The following is a 23,260-nucleotide window of genomic DNA, read 5'->3' as shown; positions in this document are numbered from 1 at the left end:
TTGAGCGCCAAACTGAATATTTGGCCAATCACAGCAGCGTGCTGTTCCCTTCGACCAATCGCAGCACTCCGCTAATTTTGCCCTGGTCGTCCAATCACAAATGCAAAGATCGTGGAACGCGCTCGGCCCAATTATTTCACCTTATTAGAGTTTTTTTTTATTTCAGTATGTACAACACATTCATTACAACTTCATTTGCCATTTTGTTTTACACGACTTGTCGAAAAGGGAAGCGGATTGAAGCAATGGCAACGCCTCGACTACGCGGCCAGCCAATCGGGGCACAACAACAGCGATGACGCGCCTAGTCACTACGGCTGCGCGTAGGGGAGACAGCTGATAACTCATCTATTATGCTACTCGGCTAAATCCAAATCATCCCGGAACGTGAGCCAAGGCCGCCGTTGGACTCGCCGGAGGACCGAAGCCCAAAGTAAAGACGTGCGCGTGCGCTGTGGCATTGGGCTCGGGGCCGGCTCGGGCTTGGCCCGGCCGCAAAGTGACGCCGCTCGTCGGGAGCAATCCCGGCCGCTCGGCGCCTTCAGACAAAGCTCAGCTAACATGCTAACGTGCTAATTAACCCTGCCAGCGCGAGCCAGTGGGCGAGCGAGCGTCGATGTTGCTTCAACTTTGACGGGCAACTCGATCGGCGTGCCCCCTTCCGTCCACGGACGGGCGTACGCCCGCGCGCGCGCGCGCGCTTCTTCCTTGTGGTGGCGACGTGCTGAACGTTGTGTAGCTAGCTCGCGTATTCGCTCTTGTGCGTCGGCTTGCCCGCCATCTTTTTCCAGCTAGCGAGCGAGCATCGCGAGCGTCGCGCTGGGCCGTGAGAAAATGGGCAAGCCCGCGAGCGCCTTTCATCGCGGGGCTACGTTTGTGCCCACGTCGGCGGACAAAAACGGGCTGCGTGTGTGCCAAATAGCGGCTGGCGGGCTCATCGCGGGGATTCGCCCAGGAGCCGCCGCTGTCGGCCGTTAGCTTGTGCGCTAGCCGCCGCTGCAAGCATCTGCAAGCCGCCAAGCCAGGCGAGTTCACTTTTGCTTTGGCTTTATCCGATGCAGTCGGTGGCGCTTGCAAACGGATGCTTCGCTGCCTTCGAAGGCAACGTTTCTATTTCAGAGTTATCTATCAATTTTGTCCAAAAAAACAAACAAAAAAATCTACAGTAGTTAACGTGAGGCTCAAGCGAAAATCCGAGTTGCGAGCAAAATGCAAGCTTGAAATGCCACACGGTGGTTTTGCTACCTCATCTGGGGAAACAAGTTGAGTTCATCAGCAGCCTTTCGCTGAGCTCATTTTCACGTTGTGACGTCATGAGCCACACGTTTTGACACGCAAAACGGGATACATTTGACCATTTACATTTGACTTGCCGTCAAGCAAAAGCAATCGCTTCCTTCGGGTTCAGCCGAGTGACGCACGTATGTGTGCCGTGATTTGAAATCTGGATATTCCTGGCCTCCTTTTTCGTTTCAGTTCTTGAAGTGCAATTAAGTAGCCACTAACTTTGATTGCGAAGATACTGAACGGACGGACCCAAAGGAGCTGCTGTGTTTGTTTTGCCAAAGTCACAAGTGAAGCTTGCCATGTTGCCACGTTCAAATGCCAAACTTTTTACATTCCAGCCTATGGAGTGTATTTTTTTTGCTCTCCCTTTTTATTGTTCCTAGTGAGAAAATGAGCGCCAAGAGTTCGGTTTTTTTGGGTGTCAAGAAGAATGGCCTTTCTGGGGGAATATTTGAGTGTGATATTGCATCCAGAAATGTTGCCGCCTTCAATTTTCAAACGGACACTCGAACTTTCTTCTTTGTCAACAGAATTCCCCAACTTTATTGCTCCGTTCGCGTAGCGAGCCCTTCGGCGATTGGCTGACAAGTTTCATTTGAAAATATGCACATGAAGTGTCCAAAATGAGAGTGACGCTTCAAGTCCTGACACTTGAATTGTGCAAACTGAAGGTTGCTGTCAGTGTTTTTTATATATATATATATATATATATATATATATATATATATTTGTGCTGGTGGATTGACCAGGCCTTTGAAGTGCTCTTTCTGTGTTTTTGAGAGTTCCGCAATTGCTCTTTTTGTGTGTTTGAGAGTTCCGCATGATGACGGCCGCTTGTGTCGTTGCTCGCCGTTCCCCCACTCATCTTCTTCACCCTGTCGGCTTGCTGACAACTAACGCTGTGCCTTTGTCAGGTCGTACGATGGGAGTTTGTCTCCTGGAGGGAAAGGTCCAGCTGAAGGCGCAACGCAATTGAGCCAAAGGCACCCGCCCGCCTGCTCGCCCGCTGTCCCGTCCGCCCCTTCGGGACCACCTTCTGCCGTTTCTCCACCCCTCCTGCGGTCAGACGCTGCATCCCCACGCCGCGCCAGCGCGCCGCCGTCCACCATGTCGGACGCCCCCGAGGCCGCCCCTGCGAGCCCCCCGGCTCTCAGCAACCCGCCGCCGCCGGAGGTCACCAACCCCACCAAGCCTGGCAGGTGAGGCTCCGCCACAGCTTCATTAATGGCTAGCCAGCAGGGAGCTGCGGTAGCTCAGTGTCCTCTTCCTGGGGCAACAACTAGCCAGTCGCCAGCAACGTGGCGGCTGCGCCATGGCGACCGACCCATCCAAAGCGTTACTCGTGTGTGTGTGTGTGTGTGTGTGTGTGTGTGTGTGTGTGTGTGTGTGTGTGTGTGTGTGTGTGTGCGCGCGTGCTCGCGCAGGAAGACAAACCAGCTGCAGTACATGCAGAACGTGGTGGTGAAGACGCTGTGGAAGCATCAGTTTGCGTGGCCTTTCTACCAGCCCGTGGACGCCATCAAGCTGTGCCTGGCGGTGAGCAGCCGGCGCCCACCCTGCTGGTACCAGGCTGTGGTGAGGGGAGTGGCTGAGCCTGTCCCTCTGTGTGTGTTGTGTGTGTGTGTTGTGCGTGTGTGTGTGTGCGTGTGTGTGTGTAGGACTACCACAAGGTGATCAAGAACCCGATGGACATGGGCACCATCAAGAAGCGTCTGGAGAACAACTACTACTGGAGCGCCAGTGAGGCCATGCAGGACTTCAACACCATGTTCACCAACTGCTACATCTACAACAAAGTACGCTCCCGGGCCGGCCCGGCTTTGCAAATTCTTTCCGTACTTGTACTTGAGTTGCCGGCTTTGTGTGTGTGTGTGTGTGTGTGTGTGCGCGTGTGCGCGTGTGTGTGTGTGTGTGTGTGTGTGTGTGCGCGCGCGCGCAGCCAACAGACGACATCGTGCTAATGGCGCAGGCACTGGAGAAGATATTTCTGCAGAAGGTGGCTCAGATGCCTCAGGAGGAAGTGGCGCTGCTACCGCCTGCCCCCAAAGGCAAGAACAAGAGCAAGCAGGTTCCTGGCACCGCCGCCCTAGGTAGGTACGCACGCACCCCAAACCAAACAAATGAATGGACAGACGGATGGAAAGCATTTTCCCAAAAATTGGAACCAGCTAGATCGCAAAAGACCATTGTTAGCCCGGCGCCGGACGGCCGCTTGCTCGCTCACAGTCCACCTCCTTTGCGTGTTAGTGAGTCAGCAGGCGGAGTCGTCGGCGTCGCCGCCGTCCTCCTACCCCTCGCCCTCCCAGACGGCCGTCATTTCCGCCACGCCCACAAACGTCCAGCCGCCGCCCGTGCCGCCGCCCGCCGCCATGATGCCGTCCGCTCAGCCCGTTGTCAAGGTGAGCGCCGGGCCGCGGCCTCAACATTTCCCCGGTGGCTTTTGCCAGACGTCACCTACCCTGTGTGGTCCGCGCTGTGCCGACAGAAGAAGGGCGTGAAGAGGAAAGCGGACACCACCACGCCCACCACGTCAGCCATCTCAGCCAGCCGCGCCGACTCGCCCACCGCGCAGGACGCCAAACCCGCCAAGCTGGCTTCGGCCCGCCGGGAGGCCGCCGCCCGCCCCGCCAAAGCACGGCGGGAGGCGGGCGAGGAGCCGGAGACAGGCGACGCGGGCGGGGCGCCCGCCGGTGGCCGCAAGGGAGGCAAGCCCGGAGAGCAGATGAAACACTGCGACGCCATCTTGAAGGAGATGCTGTCCAAAAAGCACGCCGCCTACGCCTGGCCCTTCTACAAGCCCGTCGACGCCGAGGCCCTGGAGCTGCACGACTACCACGACATCATCAAGCACCCCATGGACCTCAGCACCGTCAGGGTAAGCGTTGGGCCAGGCCATCGGGCCGGGCGGGGGGACTGGCCTGTAACCTGCCTGCGCTTTTTTTTTTTGGGCAGAAAAAGATGGACAAAGGCGAGTACGGCGACCCTCAGAGCTTTGCCACCGACGTCAGGTTAATGTTCTCCAACTGCTACAAGTACAACCCCCCCGACCACGAAGTGGTGGCCATGGCGCGCAAGCTGCAGGTACCATCGCCCGCCCGCCCGCCTGCCCGCGTTGCGACACATTAGGAGGCCAAGTGTGCTTGCTCCACCTCACCTTTGACTTTTCCCCAGTCAGCAATCAGAGCAAGCGTTAGGAATGAGCTCTTTTGAGCAAAGTTTGTTCCAGATGGCAAAGTATTAAAGTAAAGGCGGGAGAGCGACCAAGGCTCGTAGGCTGACGGCCGCCGTCCGTCTTCCGGCAGGACGTGTTCGAGATGCGCTTCGCCAAGATCCCGGACGAAGGCGTGGAGGCGTCGGCGCCGTCCACGACGCCATTGGTTAGTAAAAGCACGGCCTCGTCCGACAGCAGCAACAACTCCTCCTCAGACGAGTCGTCCGACTCGGAGGAGGAGCGCGCCACGCGCTTGGCTGAGCTACAGGAGCAGGTTGGTGCTGCCGGCCAATCCCAGGTCCAGAACATTCTACTCGTCTCCTCCTCCGGCTAGCGCTAACGGGTTTAACCGGACGCTAACGAGCTTTTCCCTCCAGCTGAAGGCTGTGCACGAGCAGCTGGCCGTCCTGTCGCAGGCGCCCGTCAGCAAGCCCAAGAAGAAGAAGGAGAAGAAGGACAAGGACAAGAAGAAAGACAAGGCCGACAAAAGCGTCGCCAAGGCCAAGCCTGACGACGACAAGAAGCCCAAGGCCCAAGCTCAGCAGCCTAACAAGGCCAATCAGAAGAAGGCGCCAGCGCGTAAAGCCAACAGCACCGTCACCGCCGCCAGGTGAGCTCCTTCCTTCCTTCCTTCCTTCCTTCCTTCCTTCCTTCCTTCCTTCCTTCCTTCCTTCCTTCCTTCCTTCCTTCCTTCCTTCCTTCCTTCCTTCCTTCACTCCTTCCTTCCTTCCTTCCTTCACCCCTTCCTTCACCCCTTCCTTCACTCCTTCTTTCCTTCCTTCACTCCTTCCTTCCTTCCTTCCTTCACTCCTTCCTTCCTTCACTCCTTCCTTCCTTCCTTCCTTCCTTCCTTCCTTCCTTCACTCCCTCCCTTCCTTCACTCCCTCCCTCCTTCCATCTGCAACAGCTTGTCCCACAGAATTTCAGCTTCTCAACAGTAAAACTTGTCCGATTGGGCCGGGTTGAGGTTCTTGCTGAGCGAGCGGCGGCCTCTTGGGGCCCCAAACGTTGCGAAATTGTCGTGTGCCGCTCCGTCTCCCAGACAAGCCAAGAAGGGCGCCAAGGCGGCCGGGGGTGGCTCGGCCAACGGCGATGACGGCGGCGGCGCCGAGGAGTCGTCTTCTCTGCCCATGTCGTATGACGAGAAACGCCAGCTGAGTCTGGACATCAACCGGCTGCCCGGAGAGAAGCTGGGCCGCGTGGTGCACATCATCCAATCCAGGGAACCTTCCCTGAGGGACTCCAACCCCGACGAGATCGAGATCGACTTTGAGACCCTCAAGCCGTCCACGCTCCGAGAACTGGAGCGCTACGTCAAGTCTTGCCTGCAGAAGAAGCAGAGGAAGCTCTTGCGTGAGTCACACACACACACACACACACACACAACCACACAACCACACACACACACACACACACACACACACACAGCAGAAGAACTTCAAGGAAGGACGAACGTAGCCGTAGCTGCGAGTGTGAATTGTGCACGCTGACTCGGCGTCGAACCTCCAAACGTCTGCACCGAGTAGGCGCTCATCGTTTGTTTGTTTTCTTTCCAGAGAAGCAAGCTGGAGGCGGGGCATCGGGGGGCGGGGCCAGTCGTTTGAGTGGCAGCTCATCTTCCTCGTCTGATGACAGCTCCTCGACGGGAACGTCCTCTTCGTCAGACACAGACTGAACTCTCCGGACTTGTTCCATCCCCCCCCCCCCCACACACACACACACACACACACACACACACGTACGCACACACACACACACAAAATATATAAATATAGACACTCAAGTACACACACAGATGTATGTACATAAGCTGAGCTGTTTTTTAGCATCTATTTAGTCTTTGTTTTTGAATTTTGTTCTTTGTGGAGGAAAAGAAAGCCGACACGTTTGCCGTCAGAAGAATGGCCTGGGGGACGGGGGGCATGCCACGTTGGGGGAGGCATGGCAGCAAGTTTCCGTGACAGACACTTTTGAGTCAATGAAAAGCCTTTATGATGTCACCACCTGGGCCACCCCCCCCCCCCCCCCCCCACTAACACTACCGCCAAACACCGCTGCGAGGGGGGAACAAGTTTTTAATCTTTCAAATTTTACGTTCTTAATCATCATCAATGTCCTCGTCCCATCGGTCAGGTCACGCCAGCCGGGCACGTGCGACGGGCGGGCGGGCAGGGGCGTGTTTGTTTTTAGTTGCTCTAGTTAATTTTGTATTTTACTAAGAAAAAGGAAAAGAGTGATTTGATGTGTTTGCATGCACTCCGTCGGGCCGTACGTCAGCACTGTATAGTAGCTTCCTGTATAGTCGCTTCTCGTCAAGTAGCTTCCCGTGTAGTCGCCGTGCTACATGCGTGTGCTACGCGCCAACACGCGAGAAGCTAGAAGAAAAAAAAAAAAGTCATTTGGTGTAATTACTGATATGGGATCCTTATTTTCTGACTTCCTTTCTTTTCATAAATAAACACGTAACGTGAGCTTGGCCTGGCTGACTCTGCCGCGAGCGCAAGCACGCTAACCTAGGTAAACGGCAGGAATAGCTCGGCTTTGTGGGATACTTTTCCAGGGCACCTCATTGGTTCTGATATTGAGTAGGATGGGGCGTGTAAGCGATTTGAAATGTTCATGATGGTTGGACAGCGTCCAACGTGCTGCTGTTTGTTGACGTGCGTTCTTTTTTCTCCCGAGGAAGCGGCCCAAACAGACAGATCCAACCCCCGCCCACACACACACACACACACTCACACACACCAAAAAAAACACCATTTCATTCAAAGTATTGAATAAAACAGAGCAAACAGATGAGTCACAAAACCTTACGGATAGAACCATAGATGTTGAGCAACTTAATTTATTTACTTTCCACAACGGCTTTAGTATAATTATACTGCTTACGTCGAAGCTACATTATGATGAGGGGCTATGAGCAGGAATCTCAAGTTTGTATCCAACACTCCCTGGTCTGGTGAAAGTGGCTACTTCCGCGTCTGTCCGTCGCGCTACATGAGCGTGCAAACCCTGGAGCGTCCTTGCTGCTCGTCCAGGCGGCTCTTGTTGGGGACCACCACGGCACTGTTCCCGTAGCTGCTGTACCAGCCCGACTGGCTACGGCTGAGGTAAGAGGACGGAGGCGGGGGGGCCGCCGCCGCCGCCACCTGCTGCTGCCTCCACACCAGGAATGACGTGTCCAGGTAGCGCAGGCGAGCGAACGACTCTGACAGGGCTTTGGAGGCCAAGGGAGCGCGGCCGCCAGGGGGCGCGGTGGCGGTGGGAGCGTCTTCTAGCGCGGGTCCACCTGAGGACGACATGCGGACGCCTTGACCCGAAGCCGCCTGGAGGAGGAGAACAAGGAGCCGGTGTTCAGCTTCGGCTCAACTCCACGTGACCCTTGCGCGGGTGGGCGGCGCCTCCGCAGCGTCCGTTACCATGGCGACGCAACTGACGGCGCTCCACTTAACTACCTTTGAGCGTTCCGGAGAGCCCCGCCAGTGGCCGGCGGCCACAGTCCAAGACGCGCCTTAGCTCGCCGCCCAGCTAACGGCTGATGCTAACCATCGCAGAAACCGACATTTTCAAGCACACGCTCGTTAGCTGCGTTAGCGTGCCATTGTGTGGTGCTTTTCAAGCCCAGGTAATGTGCTTGATTCAAATGCAACAAATGTTATTTGTGTCACGCTTGAGCAGCGCTTCTTTGTCAGGCGTGTGTCGGCGAGAGCGCCTCAGTTTTGTGCTCCGGGTAGGAACAAACGACACGAGCCTGCATCAAGTGTTCCTCTACCGAACGGTGCGCACTGCGCTGCGCTACACACTTGTTTTTTTTCTACTGATTTAATTCCTCGTCGTTAATTCAAGGTATTGTTTGTTTAAATAAATTCATCCGAACAGCTTCTCCTCTCCAGCGGGGTACACCCTGAATCGCAGATTGCAATGTGCAGATTGACGAGATATGCCGAAAATCGACGTTAAAGAAGTGGCCGTAGCGATTTCCGTCTCAAAGCATCGCTCCGTCCATTCCTACTTGAAACTTTGGCGCTATTTCTCATTTGCACCGTTACACCAAGTTCACACTTCCTAATGGGGCTGGAGGCCAGCGCTGTCGCCCGCCATTTATTTGGATCGCTCGTCTCCGGAAAAAACAAACGCGTACGCGGAGTCGCTGACGTCACATCTTTCTCCCGCGCCAAACGGATTATCAATCGACACCAACCGCGCCTCTCGTTCGGAATGAAAACTTGATCGGGATGGGCTTGACCGAGGATTCTGAATAAGGTTGGTCTAAATAATTGGACACGCAGGTGTAATGTCATCAGATTGACTTTTGTGTGTGCGTGTGTGTGCGTGCGTGTGTGTAAGTGTAGGTGTGAAGCGTTTTTATTCCGATCGGTGTGTCCATGTTATGTGTAGCCAATGATGATCAAGGTGGTGATCATGATGATGAGGAAGGTGATGACAAAGATACTGATGATGATGATGAAGACAATTTGAACGATAACAAAGATGACGACAGCGAATGTGAAGACGATGAGAAGGATGGCGATGAGTTCACTCCTCTCATTTCTGGTACACTTTCGGAACCCTCCCCCTTGCCCTAACCCACACGCACACGCGTGCACGGGACGGAGCGAATTTGTGAGCGCGTGCAGCCAGCCGCCAGCCGAGATTCCCAAGCAGCGCCTCTGCCATGCATTGAACGTGCTCGCTAATGATGTCAGACGCGGGCCACGCCCACCGTCGAGCGGATTAGCGCTCCCTCATGTCAAATCGAGTGACACGTCAAAGTGGCCTCCCGAGCGAGCGGTATCTTGTTGCCACGGTAACCGCAGTCGGCATCGCCGTGGTAACGCGCGCAATCTTTCATTTATGACTTGCTGAGCAGTAAGGCCATATGTGCACGAGTGACATGATTGCCTCTCGCATGTGTACGGGACGTGCGCGCTCTTAAATACGTGGCCGTGGTGGTGAAGATGCGAACACTTTGAATCCAAAAGGAGCGCACGGGGTACGCATATGAACGTGTGTATAGGCAGCAATTAAGTGACGTCGTGCATGCTGCCTTAATTTGACCATCGCCTAATTTGCCTCGTCGCACGTTTGTTCGAAATAACATTTCGGTTTTGTTTTCTTTTCTCCACCCTATCCCCCGTTTTTCTTGGAAAACTCTACCAAAATAAGGAAGGATATCTGGCCAATATCTGATACTTATGGAAAAGCGGGCCCCCGATTAAAAGCTTTAAATAGCTTGCTTGGGGTGACCTTTCACGCATCCGATCGTGTATCCGACCTGTTCGTTGTATCATGTATGTCTTGGATATTGCGCGAATAAACTAAAACAAAACTTGGGGGGAAAAAAAAGATAAGACAAACTTTCAAGTGTATGGAGTGTTGTGTGTAAACTTATGTGGTTCGATTTATTTTATTTTGGGACGAGGCCGCAACAAGAGAATATGTCAACAGTGACAGAGAGCTTCAAATGGCTTCCTTGCCCACCTGGGCGGATTCTCCTTCTGAGCTGTTGCCGCTGGTGTTTTTTATACCTTCAATGGTGTGGATTCATTCAGTTGCTCTGAGCAATCCTCTGCGTCCCACTTTGCATGCCCGCCCTCGAGCTCGCTACAACTATAACAGAGATTTGCGCGCGACTTGCGCTGCGTGCGTGCGTCCACCCGATTAAACCCCAGCAAGGAAGCTCGCGCGCGCTCGTTGCTGCTGCTGCGGCCGCGTGCATCCCTTTCGTTGTCATCGCTGGGAGCGCGCGCACGAGCGAGAATCGAGGACAGTTGACGCGCGAGCGAGCATCCTCCGCCTTCATCATCGTCGACATCATCATCATCATCATGGTCGTCGTCGTTGTGGCGGCGGCGGCGGCGGCGGTGAGGTCATTCGGACGGCAAGAAGGAAAGGTGCGCGTGCACTAATTGACGTGTTGCGCGTGCGTGAGCGCGGGAATCAACAGGACGGAGCGCCAGAGAAAAAGACACGGAGGGAGCGAGTGAGTCGACGTTCGTGACATCGAGGCAAACCGCGAACCGAACCGCGCAGACGCCGAACCCTCGGACGCGCCAAGGAGACCGGAAGCAGCTGTGCTCATTGAGCCAAGGGCGGGAATCGCGCTTGCTGTTATTCTGAAAAGAAAAAAAAGCGCCTCGCACAGTAAGTGCTTTTAGTTTGGAATCTCACTGCTACTTCCTCTTGTGCCTGGTGACGTCATTATTGCGCGAACACCTTTTGGCTAATGTGCAAAGATTCCCCCCCGCTGTGTTGTGTGCGTGTGTGTCTGCTTTTGCGTTCGGGGTTTTTGTGTTGTGGCGTAAATTGGGCTGTTGCTGTGTGCGCATTTGTTATTGTGGTTCAAGGGTTGTCATATAGTAGTGTTGGGTGTAAAATGTGAGATTTGTGTGGCAAGTGTGTTGGGTATTGTGTTGTCGAGAGTTGTGCATGTGTGCATGGTTGTCTGAAGCGTTCAGTGTTGTGATTGTAAGCACGTGTGTATCATTGGCTTTTGTGTTGCGTAAGGCATGTTCACGGCGTAGCTGTGGCGACTGTGGCTCAGGCAGTAGTGTGGGTCGGTTAATAACCGGAGGGTTGGCGATTCGATCCCAGCTCTGTCACAGTCACATGTCGTTGTGTCCTTAGGCAAGACACTTCACACACCTTGCCTCCAGGTCGCCGTTGTAAATGAGAACGTGTTCTCAATTGGCTTGCCTGATAAAACAATGGGGGGGGAAACCCATAAGCTCTTTGTTGTGTGCTGTTAAGTGTGTTGCTGTGTGTGTTGTTGCCTTTTATGTTGTGTAAATAGAAAATGTACAACAACACACGATTGTAATTTGCGTGCCGCCCCTGTGATTCCCACCCCCACCCCCCCATTGCCCCCGCCCTCAGTGGAGGTGCGTGCGTCGCTGCTGCTGCTGGCGCTACACTGCGGCGCGGTGGCGCTGTGTGGCTGCGAGCCGCGCGTGGTCAACGTGGGCGCCGTCTTGAGCCAGAAGCGCTACGAGGAGGTGTTCCGCGAGGCAGTGGCGCATGCCAACGCCGCTTACGGCCGCGACCGCTTCAAGATGAACGCCATCGCCGTCACGCACAAGGCCAACGCTATCCAAATGGCGCTCTCTGTCTGCGAGGACCTCATCTCCAACCAGGTTAGTCCCTCCCACGCTGGCGTGCGGCCTCCCTCACAGAGGCGTGGCGTTTCAGGTGTACGCCATCTTGGTGAGCCACCCGCCTCAGTCTAACGACCACCTGACGCCGACTCCCGTGTCCTACACTGCTGGCTTCTACCGCATCCCCGTGGTGGGCCTGACCACGCGCATGTCCATCTACTCCGACAAGGTGAGCCAGGAGCGCTCGGCCGTCCGCCCGCCCGCCTGCCGTTCGCCAACTGTTGACACCCCGTGCAGAGCATCCACCTGTCCTTCCTGCGGACGGTTCCCCCGTACTCGCACCAGGCCAGCGTCTGGTTCGACCTGATGCGAGAGTTCCGCTGGAACCACATCATCCTCATCGTCAGCGACGACCACGAAGGACGGGCCGCGCAGAAGAGGCTGGAAACGCTCCTGGAGGAGAAGGAGACCAAGGTGACTCAGCTGACGGGGGGTTCACGCGCTGGCCTCACGCACGCACACACAAACCAACAAGGGGCCAACAATGGCGATGCACACGCATGCCGTGGCCAGGAGCTGACACACATAACACATTCACACATGCGCGCACACGCCCAAACAGTGAGAGAAGTATAGATGGCTCATGCGCGCTGTGACCACACACACAAGGCGGCCGGTGCCGGCCATCTTGGGACTGAGCCGCTCGATCGCTCCGATAACGTTACGGTCGACTGACTTTGAAGTAACCTCTCGATTGCTCAACGCAACCGAATTTGGAACGGCCCGCTTTGCCGGTCGGGTCGACGTCAGAGAGCTACTTATTGACACAAACACAAGCTTTTCCGTTTTCTTTGAAATGTGCGATGTAAACATTCAGTCTCAAGGATAGCCCCACGTTATTGAGGTCTGTAATCAATTCTGAGCGCTACTTTCTAAAACGGCCGACAGGTGGGGCCGCCGCCATAAGCCATCTAGCCTTTCCTATCCAAATCTATGGGGAGAAGTCGCTACAATACACACGTGCGCGCACGCGTCTTCCTCGTGTGTCTTTGTGAGGACGTTCTCATGGCGACAGCGCATCCCATGGTTCAATGTGTGACGTCGTTGCCACGGCAACACTTTTGAACATCGGGGGGGGGGCGGCGGGCGGGCGGGCGTGCGTCCTCACAAACGCACCGGCGGGATTTTCTGCGTCACCCTCCTGGTCATCTTCCTGCTTCTTCTTCGTTTCCTCCTCGTGGGGTCATGTGATAGGTGAAGCGGGGCCACGTGACTGGGGCTCAGGTAGCTCGCCCAATGATGGCAGTGCTTCAACTTTTCTTTTTGCTCCCAAGTCAGCCTCTTACAGGCACTGAGTTCGATAATGGAGTCAGTCGCTCACGTGGCTTTGTTCACTATGAAGCGCTCCCATTCATCGTCATACTGTATCCAGCCACTCACACGGCTCAGATGGTGTCCCGACCCGAAGCTTGCGGCCCGGTGAGCGCGTGGAAGCTACAGCCCCCCCCCCCCCCACTCCCCCGACCCCTCCTGATGCTCCATCCCCAGTGAAAGCAAGGACAAGGATGAGGATGAGACAAGATGGAGCATTTGCGCCCCTGCTAATGCTCCTTCTTGTTTCATTTGTCGTCACGTAAGCCATTCCAGTTGTCTCCGCCTTAGACTTGGTTGAGGAATTCTCCAGTTTGGGTCCTTCTCAGCATCTCGTTCCCGTCGTGCTCCGCCTGTCTGTCCACTCGGGTTCATTTCATCTTCACGCTTGGGAACGTTGCCCCCACTGACGTGGGGCACGCTGGCGTAGCGCCGCTGTGCTAGCTGAGCCATCAGCACTAACAACGATGTCGCCAATTTTGCCTGAATGACCCATTTGAGGTTTGCGCAGAGCTTAGCTGACGGTTTCATTCAGTGCCCAATGAACATTGTTTGCCGCTCTTGTGCCAAACGGCTCAGTGAGATTCGTTCGGCCTCCCCGGTCTGCACCAACTTGACTTAAATTTGTCTCCCATTGTCAGCTCATTTGCATATCAAACTAATGACACAAAGCGGACACCAAAATGTCAAAAGCAACCAAAAGAAAAATAGAAAGCGCACGCACACACACACACACACACACACACACACCCACACACACACACACGTCAATCTGATGACATCACACCTGCGTGTCCAATCACGTCGGCAGATTTCACGTGTCCGTTCTCAGCGTGTGTGTTTCGGTCCTGTTGTGCGAGTGCGTGTTGTTTTGCGGTGTGTGTGTGTGTGTGTGTGACGTTCTCTCTGTTGTCGCATGACCATCAGACTAAAATCAGGAACTATGAAAACATGGAGCATCACGGCTTTGACTTCCGGAGAACGCCTAAGGTAGAAGATTGTCTAAGGTAGAACGCTTGCATGGTCCAAACGCTGCACGCTGACCGACCGACCGACCGACCCTGCCACCCACCCACCCACTCACCGATCTTGTCCACCGACCGAAGCCCCGCCCACCCGATCCAGAGATAGCCCTTATCCTGGAGGCAGCCATCTTTCTTTTGGTTTGTCATGACTTTGGGAATGCAGGACAGATACACCCTTGCACCCCCCCACCCCCACCCCATGTGAGGGATGCATGCGGGGTCTGACGGACACCGCCCACCGGGCGGGCGGGCGGGTGGGACCTAGTACTTCTCTGCCAACACCCCCCCTCTCTCAAGTCTTTGGTTTGATTTGCGCTCGCTAACATGCACGTCCCTGATTGGTTGGTCTTGCATGTCTATCAGCTTTCACTTTCCGCTCCCCATTGGATGCCCTTCCTACCCCCGGCCGGCCCCTGCACAAATGATTCTTATTCCTACTGGTACAGGACGAGTGGGAGCATGGTCGCAGAATGGGAGGGCGGCCAATGTGCTAACCTAGTCTGTGCTATGATGTGTTGTGACGTGTCTGTGTGGACTTCAGGCTGAGAAGGTTCTGCTGTTTGGTCCTGACACCAACCTCACTGCCCTGCTCATGGACGCCAAAGACCTGGAGGCTCGCGTCATCATCCTCTCTGCCAGGTCAGTGAGCTAACCTGTGCACACCATCTACTAGCTGCTTGCGGCTTACGTAATGTTGAGCTCTTGCTCACAACGAGCTAGGATAAGCGGTAGAGGACGGACGGACGGACGGCACTTGTTAATTTGCTTTAGATGCTAACAAAAGGGTAATTAGGGACGTTGATAAATAGAGCTGCGTGTCATCTGCATCGCCATGAGCATTTCACCCAAAGGTAGCAGATACAGACTGAAAAAAAAGTTGTCTGAGGAGTGACCCTTGAGGGACTCCTCATCATCATCGGTTCTCTTGCGCAGCAACGGGGGTACCGCCATGCGTAGAGCCAATCAGTTTAGTTAGTCTTCGCCAGTTGGTTTGGTCCAGTGCTAGGGGCTCAGCTTCAGGTAGCGACAGGCCCAGGTGATGTAGGTCCATGGTGACGGCATCGATCCATCGAGTGCGGGGGGCACCGCGGGGTCGTTTCCAGCCGGCACTTTTTGGTTGGAAATTGAGGATAGCTTGAGTCGGGTGTTCAGGGGGGAGTCTTTTGACATGCCCATACCAGCGCAGCTGACGTTGTGCAGGTCCTCACAATCCTCAGATCAAGGCCGTTCGATCACACTCCAAATGCAGTGAATCCTAATTTAGAACGGGTCACGTGACATCAATGATTTATAGAGACCCGTAACTTATTTTTGCTTGGAGCGAGTCACGTGAGAGCCAACTACTCACTAACTGCCGGATAGCAACAGGATAAGCTAATAAGGCTCCCGTTTGTTTTGCCTGTTTGTGACGTGCGTGTGTGTGTTTGTACCTGGCCGGTGGCAGCGAGGACGAAGCGGCGGGCGTTTACAAGGCGGCCCGTCAACTCAACATGACCGGTTCCGGTTACGTCTGGATCGTCGGGGAGAGAGAAATGAGCGGAAAAGCTTTGAATGAGGCACCGGACGGTATGGAACACGTGGTCCTTGTCTTCTGCTTCCTGTCTTCGTTTTGCTTCCTGTCTTCAACTTGTTCTCTTGGAGTTGTCTCCGCAGACTCTGCGAGATAGCATCGAGCTACATTAGCATGAATTGATTTACATGGGCGTACACAGCGTTTTCTACATGGTTCCAGTGGCATCGTTTTCCTGACAAGTATTGGAAAAACAAAACGTTCTTTGAAAATTTATCATTTTTCCAACCCAAAAAGTTCTTAGAAAATTCCAACGTCTTCAAGTCAAGTCAGATTTGACGCGGGGGCATTGGAAAGCTTGCCAAAGACACCGAGATGAAATTCCAATTTTTTGCGAAAAACGATAAAGTGGGTCAATGTCGGGATAAGGAAATGGTCGTCTGAAAAATGTGGTTCCAGTGAAAATGGAAATGTTCAACAACGTCAATGTGAGTGGGTTGCAGCTAGGCAAAGCTAGCGTGTAGCTTCATTATTTTCATCATTGGATTGGAAGATGACAGCTGTGACGCCGATGGCTTCTTTTTGGTGCCCTGCGATCTCGCCGCTTCTGTTTTTTGCCGGTTGAAGGTTCAAACGTGCCAATCACGTTTGAACGCGTCAACCATGTTGCGCACGTGTGTGTGTGTGCCTTTCACTGTACTAACATCTTTTGTTTGTGTCATCTTTAGCTTCTTTCTTCTCACCGCCGCTGCTGCCGCCTGTCTGCCTGCCTGTTGTCGTATTTGGCCGGCGGGGGCTTGAATTCAGTGACCCCCTCCGTGCATCGGGGAGGGGGTGGGGGGGGGGGTGTCTACGCAGGAACTGGGCAATGCCAAAAAAAAAAAAAAAACAAGCCAAAGCCTCACACGTACTGGACAAAGTAGGAGGCACCCGACTTTGGAGTTTCTCCAGATAGCCGGTCATCTCTTGAAACTCAAACCTGTTAGCCAAAGTTTGCCTTCAGAGGGCCACGCACACGGTGGCGGTGGCCAAGGCAACACAACTCGCTTCACGACAAGTAACTGGTAACCCCGTTCTGCCTCACCTGTTGAGCAGCTTTGGTCCATAGACGGGGCTAATGGGAATTAGCATGTCAAACTGCAGTGGAAGCTAAGTCCGTTAGCTTAATGCTAACATAACACGTGAGACACCATAGATGGGCTAATGGGAATTAGCATCGGTCTCAAACGGGGAGGGGGTTGACTGTAATAATAATGTTTGCCGCTGGGGGTTGTACGGCAGACGACCTCTCGTGTTGCCATGACTGTTTTGATGTCATTGTCTGAACAAACGCCGGTAAGACAATGGCAACGTCGTAGTCCGAGTGGATGAGTCGTGCTGTGTTGGAGAGCGGTGTCGTTGATGCATGGTCACGTGACAGGCGTTGCGGAGACATGCCAAATGAAGAAGTGTCGGCTTGTGTGTTTGATTGTGCTGAAAGCATCTTGACAAAGAAGGCCTGGCTTGTATTGCCACGTCACCATCAGCCCCGCTAAACTGAGAAGGCGCCATCACAAAACAGATGCCGGTCAACAAGAATGCGTGTTACACACACTCGACCTTCTTTGGGAGACACACGATGAAGAACATGGACCGTAATAAAGATAGCTTAGCTTTGCCTGTGGGTTAGGGTTAGGGTTAGGGTTAGGGTGGCGGTATGAGCCACTCTTGGAGGTATTTGTAATGGCAAATGCTAATGTGGTAGCTAGTGTTTCCAGTGAGCTAGCTATCTACCTAGCTAGCTAGCAGGCAGGCAGAATGAGCCACTTTTGGAGGCGATTGCAATAGCAAATGCTAATGGCAATAGCTACTGTTTCCAGTGCGCTAGCAGGCGGTATGAGCCACTTTTGGAGGTAATTGTAATACCAAATGCTAATGGTGGTAGTTCGTGTTAACCACGTGTTCTGAGGCGAACGCTGATGTTAGCGAGTAGTTTCAGTCGGTAGGACACGCTAACCACTTGTTAGCCGCGTGTCACATATCATTGGCCAGTGCTAACAGCACAAATGTACTTTGCACTCCATGTGACTGGTGAAGATAAATCTGTTGAGCATTTTAATTAACAAGCGGCTCTCACCTCCCAGTGTGCATTTTGGTGCCTGGAGTGTGTGTCAAACTGTAATTAAGGACATGGGTGTAATTAGCATGCGTAGTTAGACACAGCGCTCCGTGTGTGTGCGCGTGTACGTGTGTAACCCGCCAGTGTGTGTGTGTGCGCGTGTGTGTGTGTGCGTGCGTGCGTGCGTGTGTGCGTGTCGGCTAGGCCTGCTGGGTCTGCAGCTGATTAACGGTAAGAACGAGTCGGCGCACATCAGGGACGCCGTGGGAGTGGTGGCGCAGTCCCTGCAGGAGCTTCTGGACAAGGAGAACATCACGGAACCTCCGCGTGGGTGCGTGGGCAACACCAATATCTGGAGGACCGGACCCCTGTTCAAAAGGTGCGCCACTCGCTCGCTCACTCGCTAGCTCGCTCGCTACACGGGTCGGCAGCAAAGCCGCCAGCCTTGACTCAAACGAGTCAAAGGAACATTGAAAGTAAGAAAATAAACAAAGCAAGCGCTTGAAAAGAAAAGGACGAATGAGGCAACGCTTTCGACCGGACCAGGGTGCTGATGTCCTCAAAGTACGCCGAGGGCCTGACCGGTCGCATCGAGTTCAACGACGACGGCGACCGACGCTTCGCCACTTACAACATCCTCAACTATCAGCAGAAGCCCGGCAGATTGGTGCAGGTCGGCATCTTCAACGGATCGCAGGTGGGAGGCAATCTGCACGCACGTGGGGCGAGATGTGATCGTGTCGGTGACGTGCGCGCGCATGTGCGCGCTTGTGGCAGGTGGTGATGAACCCGCAAAGGAAGATCATCTGGCCCGGCGGTGAAACGGAAAAGCCGGTCGGCTACCAGATGTCGACCAAACTCAAGGTTTGCCATGTGGAAGGCTCTCTCTCTCTCTCTCTCTCTCTCTCTCTCTCTCTCTCTCTCTCTCTCTCTCTCTCTCTCTCTCTCTCTCTCTCTCTCTCTCTCTCTCTCTCTCTCTCTCTCTCTCTCTCTCTCTCTCTCTCTCTCTCTCTCTCTCTCTCTCTCTCTCTCTCTCTCTCTCTCTCTCTCTCTCTCTCTCTCTCTCTCTCTCTCTCTCTCTCCCCCCCCCCCCCCCTCCCTCATTTTTCTGAATCTTGTCACGTGCCTGCAGATCGTGACCATCCACCAGGAGCCCTTTGTCTACGTGAAGCCCACAAAAGCGGATGGAACGTGTACGGAGGAATACACAGTCAACGGAGTCCTCATCAAAAAGGTTATCTGCACCGGACCCAACGGCACCATCCCAGGTCTGGTGCACGCACGCACGCACACATGCACACACGAGGTCCGTCCGTCCATCCGTCCACATGTGCCACACGCGTGTCTGGTGTTTCAGGTCAGCCGACGGTTCCCCAGTGTTGTTACGGGTTCTGCATCGACCTCCTCATCAAGTTGGCCATGAGTATGAACTTCACGTATGAGGTTCATCTGGTGGCGGACGGGAAATTTGGAACGCAAGAGAGGGTAAGAAGCAGCGGCCTCCGCTACGCAAGCACACGACAAGAGCCAAGGAGCGAAGGACCGAGCGAGTGAGCGGCTTTTGGCATGGTTCAGGTGAACAACAGCAACAAGAAGGAGTGGAACGGCATGATGGGCGAGCTGCTGGGCGGGTTGGCTGACATGATCGTGGCCCCCCTCACCATCAACAACGAGCGCGCTCAGTACATCGAGTTCTCCAAGCCCTTCAAGTACCAGGGCCTCACCATTCTAGTCAAGAAGGTAGGAGGAGGCCAAGCCGAGCGAGAGCGGCCGTCCGCCTTTGGCTGTGGCCGGCAGCCATCGGCTGTGGCTTGCGGCCATTGGCTGTGGCTTGCGAACCGACGCCATTGGCTGTGTGTACATACACCATGCAGGAAATCCCTCGCAGCACGCTGGACTCCTTCATGCAGCCTTTCCAGAGCACCTTGTGGCTCCTTGTCGGCCTGTCGGTCCACGTGGTGGCAGTGATGCTCTACCTATTAGACCGATTCAGGTAGACGTCTATGACGCTAACGGTGTCCAGAGCTAGCGGGCGCTAACGTGTCTGCGTGCGCGCGTGCGTGCGGGCAGCCCTTTTGGAAGGTTCAAAGTCAACAGCGAAGAAGAAGAAGAAGACGCCCTCACCTTGTCGTCGGCCATGTGGTTCTCCTGGGGAGTCCTTCTCAATTCTGGGATTGGTGAAGGTGAGCCCGAGGCGGTGGCGTGACTGCCGCCGGCCCTGTCTGCCTCTGGCTCTGACCCCCCGACCTCCCGTAGGAGCCCCGAGGAGTTTTTCGGCCAGGATCCTGGGAATGGTGTGGGCGGGCTTCGCCATGATCATCGTGGCGTCGTACACGGCCAATCTGGCCGCCTTCCTGGTGCTGGACCGGCCTGAGGAGCGCATCACTGGCATCAACGACCCCAGGGTCAGCACGCCACCGACCCTTCGACGTCGTCATCGTGCCACCGAGCCTTCGACCTCATCGTGCCGCCGAGCCTTCGACGTTGTCGTCATCATCATCATCATCATCATCATCATCATCATCATCACGCTCCCCATGCGCTGCGTGACGGTCCCACCAGGGTAACGTTCCATTTTTGCCCGGCTCAGCTGCGGAACCCGTCGGACAAGTTCATCTACGCGACGGTGAAACAGAGTTCTGTGGACATTTACTTCCGGCGCCAAGTGGAGCTGAGCACCATGTACCGGCACATGGAGAAGCACAACTACGAGAGCGCCGCTGAGGCCATCCAGGCCGTTCGAGACAAGTGAGGAGCGTTTGGGGGGGAGGGAGTGTTGTCACGGTATCAGGATCAGCAGAGCGTTTTGTGTCTTGCGCCCGCTAGCAAGCTGCACGCCTTCATCTGGGATAGCGCCGTGCTGGAGTTCGAGGCCTCACAGAAGTGCGACCTGGTGACCACCGGAGAGCTTTTCTTCCGCTCGGGCTTCGGCATCGGGATGAGGAAGGATAGCCCGTGGAAGCAGAACGTGTCGCTCGCCATCCTCAGGTGAGGGTTGCCGCCTACTTGCCGCCGCCAGTCTAAGCCAGCAGCTCTGCGGCTCCCAGTTCTCACGAGAACGGCTTCATGGAGGACCTGGACAAGACGTGGGTTCGCTACCAGGAGTGCGACTCGAGGAGCAACGCGCCCGCCACGCTCACCTTTGAAAATATGGCAGGTGAGTGGCAGTGGCCGGTGGTGCCTCTTTGCCCTCACTTCCCTTGTGCTTCTTCTCACCGCCAGGCGTATTCATGCTGGTGGCGGGGGGCATCGTGGCAGGCATCTTCCTCATCTTCATCGAGATCGCCTACAAGCGCCACAAGGACGCCCGTCGCAAGCAGATGCAGTTGGCGTTTGCCGCCGTCAACGTCTGGAGGAAGAACCTGCAGGTGAGGACCGCCCGCCGTCACCCGCTGTTGGCCACTGTGATCGTGACAATGACTCCTTCTTTGGTGCGTGCGTGTTCGTTCTTTCTGCCCCGTGCAGCCGTACCCGACCGACATCACCGGACAGATCAACCTGTCGGATCCGTCCGTCAGCACTGTGGTCTGAAAAACCCAAACCCGCATATGTACACGGCACGCGCGAGCACTGGCCCCAGAGATGATTTGATTTTTGTTGTCAGAAGCTTTCCTGGTCATTTATCGGGCGGGTGGGCGGGGCCACAAGCGCTTTCTCTTCACCATAAAACGCGCGCGAGTTTGTAGGCACGCTGGCTGGGAAATGAAATGCACAAACAGGAAGTGGCATTTGAAAATAGGTTCCACTGATTCTTTGAGCTATACAGCAAAAGATGGAGCGCCTTTAGCACATTAGCTTCAGCTCACCGGGCCGACCCACCCACCAAGCTCCGCCAGGATTGATGATCTCATCAGACTGGCATTATGGTTTCACTCCGTCTACCACCACCAGCCGGTTAGTTTTTGTTAGCTTGGCGTCGCTTTGGTTGGCTTTTTTTTTTTCTTTTCTCCTTAGGGTTCCGGCTCGCTTTGGCTTTCATTTCATTTGACGGCGATTGCTATCTGGATCATCTCGAAAATATTTTGAAAGCACGATGGCCGACGACGTCGTCTGGCCGTTTGTTTCAACGTACTTTGCGCACGCCGGTCTCGTCTCTCGGGCCCCGGCGATGGCATTTGTCCTTAGCCGCCACCCCGCTTGCGGTCGCGAGTGGGCTCGTTTCAGATCTCATACAGTACTGCGGAAAAGTCTCAGGCCATTGCCGGGTTGGTCCGTCTTCTCGAATTGTCAAACATGAACTCGTAGGACGCACAAAACCTTGGAGAGGGATGGAACGAGAAGGGGGAAAACAAAAAAACATTCAACGGACAACTAACTCAAGATGTCTCATTACTCTTTGGCAATGATGGGTTTTATTGTTGCAAGTCAATCATTGGAGTCCGAATCCTTTTGGCACCTGTTTCGCATCCTCCGTGAACCAGACGCCAACTTGCTGACTAACAAGTAGACGGAGCAACGGACGCAAATGCAAAGCGGTGCAAATTGTGTTTCGCAGCCCATCCTTGCCTGAGGTCTGCAATTTTTTTGGACCCCAACCGTCATGGCACTGGCAAGACAACAAATGGAAATGGCGGCCTAAAATTTTTGCACAGCACTGTATAAGATGTCCACAGGCGCATTTTGTTTTTTCTCCTCGGCGAAAAAACAAAGCCTAAATACTGCAGCGTGTGTCTTTCATCAAATGTTCGCGCTTCATCAGCATGTGCGCGCCACACTGTTCCTTGGCGCCCAAGGCCAGCACAAGACAATACCGTAGCTTCTTGCAATCAGAGGAGCTCTGAAAATGCTAAGGCAGAAATCGAGTGGCGTCGGTGCGTCCCATCCAGGCAGTCAGGAGCTTGGACCTGCTCTGACTTTCTAGCTGGCCGGCCTCCCTCCCTCCCTCCCTCCTTAGGATGAGTCGATCCACTCGGATTTACGCGTGGTTTTCACCTTTTCAAACATAAACGGGAAAGCATTCTGACGTATGCATGTAGTATAGGATTCCAATGATGTGTTTTGCACTGTCTACATAAAAATGTGAAAGAAAATGTATATGATAGCTAGCTAACCTTTGCCTGCTAACATTTTTATATTTTGTGAAAACTATTGTAGCAAGGCGCTAGCCTTTAGCTCTGCGAGTGGCGTCATCGTGACTGACCGACCTCAAGGGAAAAGCCCCAGTCAGTCAGCCAGCCGCTGCAAATGTTCGCACTGACACGCTAATGCCACGCGTGCCGTCCGTCTTTGAGTGATGTCACGTATGAATCGTCTTGTTTTTGTTTTTACATTTCCTGTCTTGAAACGTGTGCACAGTGACTGTAAACGACTTATGCTGACGTGAGAATTGCAACCTTCTGACCGTATCAATCGTTTTCCTGCCCAAATAAAAGTTTGTGAAAAGCCACGTGAACCTGTGCGATGACGCTTGTGTTTGGGCGTGCAAAGCAATGAAGTTAGCTATTTTGGACTTGTTTTCCCCACAGCGACTGCATATTGCCTTTCTCTTTCTTATCCAACGTCATGACTTGCCCTGTTAAGGTGTTGAAGTTTCCTATTTGCAGTGTAACATTTTCAAATGAATGGGATCAACCAATTTGTTGCTGTTTCAATCATTCTTGTCGTTTGGTCTGGATGACGGAAGTTCTTTGAACCCTGACGACGTTCGAACGGCAAGACTGCAAA

General features: G+C 54.3%; 3 protein-coding genes across 7 annotated transcripts; 2 read left to right on the top strand and 1 right to left on the bottom strand.

The window, feature by feature from the left end:
* The first annotated feature begins 271 nt into the window (after positions 1 to 271).
* LOC148397231 (bromodomain-containing protein 3-like) lies at positions 272 to 6,969 on the top strand. 2 transcript variants are annotated; one of them, XM_088377464.1, is made up of 12 exons: positions 272 to 433; positions 2,202 to 2,486; positions 2,712 to 2,823; positions 2,946 to 3,083; positions 3,227 to 3,377; positions 3,535 to 3,686; positions 3,773 to 4,162; positions 4,240 to 4,368; positions 4,590 to 4,772; positions 4,876 to 5,108; positions 5,541 to 5,851; positions 6,055 to 6,969. In XM_088377464.1, exons 2-12 carry the CDS (start codon positions 2,395 to 2,397, stop codon positions 6,171 to 6,173), a joined length of 2,010 nt encoding a protein of 669 aa, XP_088233590.1. In that variant the 5' UTR covers positions 272 to 433; positions 2,202 to 2,394; the 3' UTR covers positions 6,174 to 6,969. The 2 variants fall into 2 exon arrangements, with proteins under 2 accessions (XP_088233590.1, XP_088233589.1); XM_088377463.1 differs by having other exon boundaries at positions 4,590 to 4,796.
* A 358-nt stretch (positions 6,970 to 7,327) lies between these two features.
* brd3os (BRD3 opposite strand) lies at positions 7,328 to 8,839 on the bottom strand. 2 transcript variants are annotated; one of them, XM_088377466.1, is made up of 2 exons: positions 7,918 to 8,839; positions 7,328 to 7,824 (listed from the first exon to the last, which is right to left on the bottom strand). In XM_088377466.1, the coding sequence occupies exons 1-2, from the start codon at positions 7,918 to 7,920 to the stop codon at positions 7,492 to 7,494; spliced, it is 336 nt and encodes a 111-aa protein (XP_088233592.1). In that variant the 5' UTR covers positions 7,921 to 8,839; the 3' UTR covers positions 7,328 to 7,491. The 2 variants fall into 2 exon arrangements, with proteins under 2 accessions (XP_088233592.1, XP_088233594.1); XM_088377468.1 differs by having other exon boundaries at positions 7,954 to 8,839.
* Positions 7,805 to 22,982, top strand: grin1b (glutamate receptor, ionotropic, N-methyl D-aspartate 1b). 3 transcript variants are annotated; one of them, XM_088377462.1, is made up of 21 exons: positions 7,805 to 8,761; positions 11,375 to 11,631; positions 11,687 to 11,821; positions 11,890 to 12,066; positions 13,891 to 13,953; positions 14,530 to 14,627; positions 15,433 to 15,554; positions 17,801 to 17,975; positions 18,143 to 18,293; positions 18,374 to 18,460; positions 18,729 to 18,864; positions 18,954 to 19,081; positions 19,172 to 19,336; positions 19,471 to 19,589; positions 19,667 to 19,779; positions 19,853 to 20,001; positions 20,187 to 20,344; positions 20,423 to 20,584; positions 20,644 to 20,753; positions 20,819 to 20,964; positions 21,062 to 22,982. In XM_088377462.1, the coding sequence occupies exons 2-21, from the start codon at positions 11,551 to 11,553 to the stop codon at positions 21,125 to 21,127; spliced, it is 2,541 nt and encodes an 846-aa protein (XP_088233588.1). In that variant the 5' UTR covers positions 7,805 to 8,761; positions 11,375 to 11,550; the 3' UTR covers positions 21,128 to 22,982. The 3 variants fall into 3 exon arrangements, with proteins under 3 accessions (XP_088233588.1, XP_088233586.1, XP_088233587.1); XM_088377460.1 differs by lacking the exon at positions 7,805 to 8,761 and adding an exon at positions 8,787 to 10,642; XM_088377461.1 differs by lacking the exons at positions 7,805 to 8,761; positions 13,891 to 13,953 and adding an exon at positions 8,787 to 10,642.
* Positions 22,983 to 23,260: the final 278 nt, after the last annotated feature.

Source organism: Syngnathus floridae, chromosome 5 (genome assembly GCF_059516105.1).
Source record: "Syngnathus floridae isolate MCC-2025c chromosome 5, RoL_Sflo_1.0, whole genome shotgun sequence".
Classification (NCBI taxonomy): Eukaryota; Metazoa; Chordata; class Actinopteri; order Syngnathiformes; family Syngnathidae; genus Syngnathus; species Syngnathus floridae.
This window is presented reverse-complemented; position numbering and strand designations above follow the sequence as displayed.

Excerpts from the sequence above, each read along its gene's own strand:
- LOC148397231 (XM_088377463.1), top strand. The coding sequence starts at position 2,395 with ATGTCGGACGCCCCCGAGGCCGCCCCTGCGAGCCCCCCGGCTCTCAGC. Across the intron at positions 4,369-4,589 it reads CCATGGCGCGCAAGCTGCAG|GACGTGTTCGAGATGCGCTT; the intron begins GTACCATCGCCC and ends GTCTTCCGGCAG. Across the intron at positions 5,109-5,540 it reads AGCACCGTCACCGCCGCCAG|ACAAGCCAAGAAGGGCGCCA; the intron begins GTGAGCTCCTTC and ends TCCGTCTCCCAG.
- grin1b (XM_088377460.1), top strand. Across the intron at positions 19,082-19,171 it reads AATTTGGAACGCAAGAGAGG|GTGAACAACAGCAACAAGAA; the intron begins GTAAGAAGCAGC and ends GGCATGGTTCAG. Across the intron at positions 20,585-20,643 it reads GTGTCGCTCGCCATCCTCAG|TTCTCACGAGAACGGCTTCA; the intron begins GTGAGGGTTGCC and ends TGCGGCTCCCAG.